Below are 10,126 nucleotides of genomic sequence, written 5' to 3'. Positions count from 1 at the left end.
AACTGGTGTGCAGTGATTTTCATTCCTCCTCAAGGTAATCAAATTTTACTCTCACCCTTCGTCAGTGCTAAGGGTTCCAGTCCAAGACACAGCCAAGGTCATCTCCTCTCTGCCACTGTCATCAGTAAGCCACTTAGCTGGAAGAAACAATGAGCATTAACAGCAAAGTATAACTCTCCTGTGTACTTAGCGGTGTGTGTGTGTGTGTGTGCGTTCGGGTTGGGCCGGTTTAAAAATTGGTTTGACATTAAATCAAACAACCGCCATCAAACAAATATATCATAGTGTACCACTAGGTGTGGCACTTGACTCAGCAGCTGTTCCCGAGTGAACCATAATGAGACAGAGAGCTCATGAATGAGCGACAACTGCCGCAGTTTTAGTTTTCTTTGAGACTAACTCTTCCTTGTCTCTTCTCGTCATCATCATTAGAGATGTTCCCATACCGATGCCGATTCCAGTACCTACACTTGCCGCTAACAGGTACCGATCCCATTCCAGTGCGTTAAAAATCAAAACTTCAAACAGGTCATAATTCTTTTGAAGATTACATTTGAACACATCTGATAACATTTTAGTTTGTCTTCGCCCAATACTCATTTTTTCAAGATAGAGCTTGACCGCATCGTAATGAAACTTAATGCAACCCTCTGGTATTAGCCAAGCAGCCCACCAGATGTAAACCGGCACCCTTCCTGCTGATTTCAAACAGACTTTATGTTCACGATGTAGCATTATCAAAAAACAGGTTGCTGATGTACCGGTGTTGGGTAATTGAGCTGATAAATGATATGTAACGCGATATCGGATCAGTGCATAGACTTGCATACTCGCCGATATCTGATCCAGCATTTTAGGCTTAATTGGAGGCTTTCCAATACTGGTATCGGAACACCTCTAGTTGTCATATTGCTTATTACTAATGTAACACAAGCTGAATTTGGCACAGTGACTCCTTCGGCATAGGTTGCTGATGAAGGCCACTTTTTAATTTGCCAGAACGTGCCATAATGACAAATGCCGGTTCATCGGTTTGACGCTCGAACCTTACCGGCAAAACCGTCATCGACACAGCTCTAGTGTGTGTTTGCACATCTGACCTGAGAGAAAGACAGCCTTCTGTTCACGGGCCACTACTAGCAGGTCAGAGCAGGGCGACAGGGACACTACACAGTCCTGCAGCCAAGGGGCCCTCTGCCCTGTGGTCTCCTCCTCCACCTGTGGGGCAAAGAGGAAAGGAGGGGACCTTTGCGGTCAATCTGCAAATATATGAGTGATAACCACATACAACACCTCAGGTCAATTTCACATATTTCACAAAGTGGTTTGCAGCTTTTGTGTTATTGTCAATTTTCTTATTCAGTTTTTTGTTATGACAATGTTAGACAAGAGAATGACAAACAAAAGGACAGACCGTTGTGGCAGAAGTGGCTCCCTCCTCTTTGTTTTCTCCACTATCCATGTCGCCTCCCATTCCGAAGAGTCCCAGGACAACTCATTTTCTGTTAAAAGGTAAAAGGGGAAGAGGGAAATCAAATTAATAATTTGTGACATCATGCTGACTTTTAATATGACCCGGTGAAGTGACTGACACTTTTCTGGTAGCCTACACATCGCAAACATGACAGTGATCTCACGTTCCAAGAAAAGTGACAAATTTTACTGTTATAGAGGGGGGTGAAATCCTGGGTTTAAGTCACAGCTGTTGTGTATGGAAGTGTTAACGCCAACCACTAAAAATATTAACTGAACACAGACATAGTGATGATGATCTACCAAACCGTATACAACTAAATGAGATTTTATTTTATTTATTTATTAATTATTTATTTTAAAACATATATACATATATATATATATATATATATAATATATATATATATATATAACATATATATATATATATATATATATATATATATATATATATATATATATAACATATATATATATATAACATATATATATATATATAACATATATATATATATATATATATATATAAAATATATATATATATATTAAAAAAATATATATATATATAAAATATATATATATATATATATATATATATATATATATATATATATATATATATATATATACATAAAATGCAAGCCTTGGTGCACAGTGTGTGGGGGTCAATATTCCAGCGCAATAACATTGTGCTGCTGGCACGATCTGTAGGTCTGAACGCATCCACATGAAATAAAGACTTTAGGCCAACAGCATCCTGCAGTGATGTGTTCAGGTGCCTCATGTGGGATGACTCATAGCACAAAGGGCAGACACAGTTCTCCTCCTCGCCTCTCATTGGCCTAGTGGTATTGTTAGCAGAGCACAGATGAAGCTCTATCCATTCTCTTTACAAAGCCTGCTTTGATGGCCATGACCATCAAAGTATGTGCCATTAGAAACAGTAATTAAAGGAATTCATGTAGGGTTTTCGTTAAATATATTTATTATAATAATTATTTTGTACAACCCTGCTATGCATAAAGAGGGCGGTTACTTTATGCAGTCAAGATTATTAAATTCCGCCCACTGTCACCTGTAGCCAAAAACTTGTGTATAACGTCAGTTCCCGACAAAGTGACCCACGCACCCTTTGGCTGCATTGTTTAACGGTATTTAGCTGTAGTCCTTAATATGTTCGTTAGTAATTGCTTTGTTTAACTGAGTGTTATGCATAGCTAGTTCCAGAGGTAGCTACCTGGACTGTTGTCACTTTGGTTAACACTAATGTGCTAGCATGCTACATCATGCATCTGTATCGTCTATCTCGCCCTGGTAACATACCTGTTTGATTCTTCTCCACTGGCTCGGTTTTCTGGCTCAGGTACAAGTAGTCCCTGACCGTTTTGAGCTCTTGGAGCCGACAAAACTCCAATAAGCTGCAGGACATCTCTCTCCCGTCCCGTCAAGTAGACAGACAGGGAATCAGCCAGTTAGCCCGCTTGCTAACAGTCCAGCTGTGGAAGATTGCAACGTAGCTTAGCAGTTTGAGTCCGTTTGCAAGTCCTGCTATCGTGTTAACTTTATGACAGCCTGTTCACAAAGACAATGCTACTTACTTGTCTTAAACTGGCCCTTAAATAAATGTTTCAGGAGCCTGGTACTCTTATTTTCCTCCAACATTTGCAGCTTCCACCTTAATTCTGATGTGTTGATGACACATCGTTAGCATAATAAAGTAAGTACTTCCGGGTCCTTGGTGAAAGCAGAGTCAAACTTTTCAAAATAAAAGCAGTATCTATTATTAACTAGCCCTAACCCTAACTGAAAATAGATATCCAATTCAAAAACAAATTGCAAAAAGCTTAATAATTCAAAAAGTTTAAAGATTACTAATATGAAAAGTCAAATCACACCTCTCCTGAAAGAGCTGAACATTTTGATATTTGAACAGTTTCTGTGGCTTAAAAAAATTCATCAGTGGTGATATTTGTGGTGGTATAAGTTGCAATGAGTGAGAGAGAGAATGAGAGAGACATAATCATCATGTTTGACACACATAAACAGAGGTTATTAAATGACAGGCTTCATCACAAGCAGTTCAGTTAGAATTCACTCTCTGGGGCTTTTATTTTGAAATGGCGTGTGTGTGTGTGGGGGGGGGGGGGCGTGGAGGAGGGTGGAAAGACCTCTAAGACCTGAAAGACTGTATGAGAGAGAGAGAGAGAGAGAGAGAGAGAGAGAGAGAGAGAGAGAGAGAGAGAGAGAGAGAGAGAGAGAAGAAAGAATGAGTGAGAGAGAGAGAGAAGAAAGAAAGAGAGAGAGAGAGAGAGAAGAAAGAAAGAGAGAGAGAGCGAGAAGAAAGAATGAGTGAGAGAGAGAGAGAGAGAGAAGAAAGAGAGAGTGAGAGAGAGAGAGAGAGAGAAGAAAGAGAGAGAGATAGAGAGAAGAAAGAATGAGTGAGAGAGAGAGAGAAGAAAGAATGAGTGAGAGAGAGAGAGAAGAAAGAATGAGTGAGAGAGAGAGAGAGAAGAAAGAATGAGTGAGAGCGAGAGAGAGAGAGAAATACGAATGAGTGAGAGAGAGAGAGAGAGAAGAAAGAATGAGTGAGAGAGAGAGAGAGAAGAAAGAATGAGTGAGAGAGAGAGAAGAATGAGTGAGAGAGAGAAGAATGAGTGAGAGAGAGAGAAGAAAGAATGAGAGAGAGAGAGAGAAGAAAGAATGAGTGAGTGAGAGAGAGAGAGAAGAAAGAATGAGTGAGTGAGTGAGAGAGCGAGAGAGAGAAGAAAGAATGAGTGAGTGAGTGAGAGAGAGAGAGAAGAAAGAATGAGTGAGTGAGAGAGAGAGAGAGAAAAAAAATAACTAGAAAATGCATTTCCTGCTGAAAATGCGTTGGAATGCTGAAAGCTGAAATGAATCTCAAAAACATTGCTGAAAATAGATATCCAATTTTTAAAAAAATTGCAAAAAGCTGAATAATTCAAAAAGTTGAAAGATTACAAATATGAAGTTGTCACCCCTCTCCTGAAAGAGCTGAACATTTTGATATTCGAACGGTTTCTGTAGCTTAAAAGAATTCCAGCAGTTGTGATATTTGTTGGAGTAGTAGTAGAAGTATTATTCGCAGTATAAGTATGAGTAGCATTTGAATAAGTACTAGTTGTAGCAGTAGTGATATTTGTAGTAGCAGTAGTAGTAGAAGTTGTCGTCGAAGTATTTGTAATTAGAAGAAGTAGTAGAAGTAGTAGTATCAGCAGTCGGACTAATAGCTGTAGTAGTATTAGTACTGGTTATTAGTACTGGTTGTAGCAGGAATAGCAGTATTAGCAGTTGTGGTATCAGTAATAATAGTAGTGGTAGTGGTAGTAATAGCAGTAGTGGTAGTAATAATATTTATGGTAGCAGTAATAGCAGTAGCAGTAGTAGTAATAGTAGCAACAGCAAAAGTTGTAGTAGTAGTGGTATGTCACTTGCTTAACAGCATTCCAACAATAAAGATTCGAAGAACAATAGTTGGAATGCTTAACAGCATTCCAACAATGAGAGAGAAAGACCTCTAAAGATCCCTAAGACCTGAATGACTGTATGAGAGAGAGACACACAGAGAGAGAGAGGGAGAGGAGTGTATGTGTGCGTGTGTCTGTGAGTCTGTGTTTATCAACATCACTAATTGGCTCAATCGCGAACACCTGTGTGCTTGGTTGTTGGAATGCTTAACAGCATTCCAACAATAAAGATTCGAAGAACAATAGTTGGAATGCTGCACAGCATTCCAACAATTATAATCAATTAATAATTATATGGCAGAATTAAAGACGTGTTTTTTAACAGTCAGTTGATACATCAAAATGCATTTGCGACCTACAATACGATTTCTTGGTATTTGTAAAGTGTATTGGTATGTTCTTTTCACTAGAGGGCAGTAGGGGAACATTTTTTTCAGTTGGCTTGTTGGATCTTGTATCTCTTCCTCCTCTCAGCGCTTACATATTGTTTTCCACCCAGCTCAACCACAGTGTACTGTACTCGTACTACAACATAATGGCATGTTTTCCATTGTAGTACTGTAGGCAAACAGTAGGCTCAGTGATGTACACAACTTCCATTCATATAATTATTCTGGTCGCTGCTTGTTGAAGATTTGGGAAATAAACGTGATCAAACTTATTTTATATCATTCTTGATAGAAAATAAGAAAATGGTTGAATGTAATTTTAAGTTTGGTCAGTTATTCACTGCAATAACATATTCATATACTCCACTATTAAACAAAACAAACAAAGAAATGCAAGCTAAATTGTTAAGGGGGAAGATCTTTACTCAGGTCATGGCCTATTTACTCTGCCTGTCTTGTTGCCCTACATTTATTTTACCTTTACCCTATGAAGTTAAAGGTTCAGTGTGAATGTTCTCAGAGACAAAAATAAATAAAAATAATTTTTTTGTTCTGACTGTTGGACTATATTGACCCCACACAGAGTATCATGTTGGTGGAGTCTTGTGGGGTCAGAGGTCAAGGTTACTACTTTCTGTTCTCTGTGAACACAAGGTAATGCCTGCAGTGAACATGACCAGCTGTTAGTGGCATTGTTTAACACTGCTCAGTGTCTTTCTTTCCCATCCTCTCTTATGCTCTTTAAAAAGCAACGGGCATTTTGCCAATGTACTTCCTGCATTCTCCATATCTGCCCCCTCCCTCTGGAACTCTCTCCCCAAAAACATCCGAGATTGCACTGACCTTTCCACATTCAAATCACAAATCAAAACTCACCTGTTCAAAACTGATTTTAAAGTGTGACTATTATTGTGTACTTTGTTTTTAGTGTGTTGTTTTTATATATGATGATTTTAATGTAAAGCGTCTTTGAGTGTCATGAAAAGCGCAATATAAATAAAATGTATTATTATTATTATTATTATTACGAAAAAATCCCACGTAGCTCTCACAACCAAAACACACACCCACACACACGCACACACACACACCCACACACACCCACACACACCCACACACACACACACACACACACACACACACACACACACACACACACACACACACACACACACACACACACACACACACACACACACACACACACACACAAATACAAACTCACCTCTGGGGGGTGCCCAAACGTTTCCGGTCCGGAAGGCCGGACACAGAAACTCAGGAAACAATTTGGTGTCAGAGAGGTCCTGTACCATTGCTTATTGCGCTGTTGTTGTGGCGACTGTTTCACAGTCAAGAGAAAACAAATCTCCATCTGGTTCCCTCTTCCTTTGTTGGCAAGGAAGTGAGCTGGCATCACTCTGTCCCAGGACGGCCATGTTGTTGATACGCAAAGAGAGATGAGATTGATTTATTCAGACACTCGTAAGCGTAAGTCACTCCAGTAAGACTTTGGGCACATTGAGGATTGTTTTGTGATGCTTGCTTTTTGGAAGTTATTCAAATAAACAATTGAGTTACACTCACGTCACATGATGCCATTGTGATTCATCTGGTGGAATTAGAGTAAATTTAATTAATAAGTTGTTTATTGTGAGACACAATAACGGCCTACGTTAAAGCGATGTGGCAGCTGTATGCTCCGACTTTGAGTGTACTTGCTGCCCGCTCCTGCTGTAATCTCTTCACAAGTACACTCGACATCTGGGAAACACAAACTGTGAAGGAAGTAGTGCAGTGTGAAAGACGAAGGGCGGCACGCTGGCTGGTTTCAGGGACCCCTTGCGTCATCGGACTCTTTAAAGGAGGAGTACACTGACGCACGCCCACGCAGTCTGAAGACCTACAGGTCACCAAGAGTGCCAATTAGCCCTCTTGTCTTAAACCTGTGGAAGGAATGAGATGTTCTGAGTACAATATGGCAAAGTCATGTGTTTGCTTTGGCACATGATGGCTTGCTGTGTTGTGCCATTCAACATATCTCTGCAACATTTCAGCAGCTCATCGCACCAACGGTTCATTTTCCGCTCTGCTATTTACATTTGGTGGAAATCCTAGACCTTTTGCATTCTTAAATGTAAACATTGTTGATTTATCTTACTATTTTATATAAATATTGGGTAGTTAACAGAGCTGCTGGGAACGGTACATTATATTTCCATAACTGCATACCATAAAATTAAATCATGGTCTAAAAGGCAACTTCCCCAAACTCCATATTGGTATTCTTTGAAACTGAAAAGCTTGCATAGAAATTGTACTACTTTTGCTCATAATCCACTTTTTTAACATGCATCTTGCAGGAATGTGTTAATTTTATTTATATATATTGCAATCAGCATATCCAGATGTGTTAAATGTATTATGTGGGCAGTTAAGACAGTAATATAGATCCAAAGATCAAACAGTCATGTGTTAACTCTTTTATGACAAATAAAGTCTGTTCTCTGAACTTGTCTGCAGTGGAAGTCTCGAGCTCTTCAACAACAATATGTTGCCAGTTTATGTTTCTGCTAAGTTTTACTGCAAGGGTTTCAACATTTAGTGTGGTTTTGGTGACGTTTCCAGATCCTATCAGTAGTGAGGGAGTCAGCAAACAGAAAAAGAGACATATTGTCTCAGATGAGCAACCGTCGCCTGATCTCTTGTCCTCATCTAATCTTCTCTCTGAAATCCCCTGACCAAACAAAATCGTCACTGCTGACGTGATGCAATGTATGAAGCTTAAGTGCTGTGAAACTGAGGACATGAGACTCTCTGATCCCCCTACCTGAGGTTATTGCAAAATGAGCACGAGGGTATTCGCGGCCATGAGATAAGTATTTAATACTGTAGTTCCTTCTTTTTTTTTTGCAAACTAACAGGCAACATTTGCCCTGAATCATCCCTTTGAGTGCTGTCACATAAGCTAGTCCAGCAACCAAAGGCCAATTTTCACCATCCCTGAGGCGTCTCCCAAATTGCATTTGGTGATGTGTTTATGATGATGAGACTAGCCTTGCACACCCACTTATCCACAGCTGCAATGTGACGTTTGGCACGTATTGTGGTGCATTATAGCGCCTCCCATGTGTCATGGCACTGGTGTTTGCAGGACGGCATCATATAAAATTTGCTTTAAAGTTCACATTGGAGTGATTTAAATTTTTTTAATGACCAACTTTCACGGCTTCACAGTTAGTCTAGGTGTTATTTCAGACGCATTTTGTGATTCCTTAAAACTTTCAAAGGAATATCATGTTACCCACGGTCAAATTTAAATAGTACAAATTATGAAGTATAAGGGATATTTTTCTTTCCTCAGCTTTTCAACGCAGACACCATGATTAGAGGCCTTCGTGTTTTGAGTTATGTGGTCCTACATCAACACTAATTTAGCTGCCAAGGTTCAAATAGTTTGAGTTGTTTCAATTGGAAGATTTGATCTGGCCTGTGCTCTTCTCAATTGTTAGAAGTCGGTGGGGTTGGAGGGCCAAGGTAACCGTGGTTACTGCATAAGCGACGTAATCGCAACGTCACCGGTTTGATTCCAACCCTTTGTAGCATGTCATACCCCTCTCTCTCGCTCTGATTCTAATCTGCAACCAGAGTCTTCATCTGTTTTGCCAAAAGACAAAATCATATTTCAATCAATTCTGAACCCACCAAGTCGAGATGAAGCAGAGGTTTTGAGTGTCATGGGTTAAAGGTTAAACGTTTAACTTTGATTCCCGACTATTTTGTTTAAATATATATATATCATATTTAAACCTGCAACTTTTTTTCTTGGGCAGCGAAGACATATCCTCACCTGTTTCGACGACATGGCAGAATTATTGGGGAAACAAATGCTCATTTACACATCCAGCAGTTACAGAGCAGCATTACCAGTCATGTGGAGTCGTCCGATTTTTCGTGCGTTCTCCTGCAAATATTCAGCAACACGTGATCATTTCTCATCATTACATGCATACAGCTTTTTCAAAATAAACTTCTGTTTTCACATGAAACTATTTGGTTAGGTTTAGGCAACAACATTACTTAATTTAGATTTTGAGAAAGATAACAGTTTGGGTTAAAATAACTACGGAAATTTCGTGACTTAAGTACGGAAGCCTCTCTTTTAGCTCTCTACCAACTCCAGAGGGAGATATCTGGGTGTTTCGCTGCCAAATGCCCCACTTTGTTCATTAGCTCACTGTGTCTTCCCTGATCCATTCACATCAGTTTACAAAATATCTTAATATTGATTTATTAGAATTGTAGCTCAGAAGGTAAAGGCGCTGACCATGAGCTGCACCACAACCGGTTTGCGTCCTGCCGAGGACCTTTCTTTCTTCCCTCTCGTCATCTCATTACTGTCTGACTGTAAATAAAAGCCCACAAATTCCCTTCCATATCTGTTCACTTTGGGAATTAAACAACAATAACCTCAGTATTCACAGTCATTTGAACATTCTGGATCGCACTCCAGGGTGAGGAACGTGAAGACATGAAAAGGGGGTTAATTTATGTTGTGCCTGGAATCCCACAGTAACAGGAGACATTCTGGTTTCCACCAGGCTCAGCACTTTTTCCACAGTGTCTTTAGTTTGGATCAGTAACCATCATCAGTTAAGTTAACATTTATAAGGGCGAAGGTTCTCTCGCACCACCCATTCTAGTGAAACATTGATGATGGAAAGGCAATGAAACATTGTTTCACTGCAGATTTTTTAAACTGCGCCATCAGACAATAAC

The 10,126-nt window shown here is 39.6% G+C and overlaps 1 protein-coding gene across 1 annotated transcript in view; it reads right to left on the bottom strand.

Moving 5' to 3' along the window:
* Positions 1 to 3,180, bottom strand: part of rab3gap2 (RAB3 GTPase activating protein subunit 2 (non-catalytic)) — an 18,184-nt gene extending 15,004 nt beyond the window's left edge. The window contains 6 exon segments of the mRNA XM_079287071.1: positions 56 to 137; positions 1,101 to 1,218; positions 1,415 to 1,458; positions 1,461 to 1,502; positions 2,800 to 2,972; positions 3,075 to 3,180. Of these exon segments, the coding sequence (XP_079143197.1) occupies positions 56 to 137; positions 1,101 to 1,218; positions 1,415 to 1,458; positions 1,461 to 1,502; positions 2,800 to 2,905 (392 nt within the window). The 5' untranslated portion in view covers positions 2,906 to 2,972; positions 3,075 to 3,180.
* Positions 3,181 to 10,126: the final 6,946 nt, after the last annotated feature.

The sequence above is a fragment of the Melanostigma gelatinosum genome, assembly GCF_949748355.1.
Source record: "Melanostigma gelatinosum genome assembly, chromosome: 16".
Classification (NCBI taxonomy): Eukaryota; Metazoa; Chordata; class Actinopteri; order Perciformes; family Zoarcidae; genus Melanostigma; species Melanostigma gelatinosum.
The sequence above is the reverse complement of the archived record's forward strand: the minus strand, read 5'-3'. Positions and strand labels throughout refer to the sequence as shown.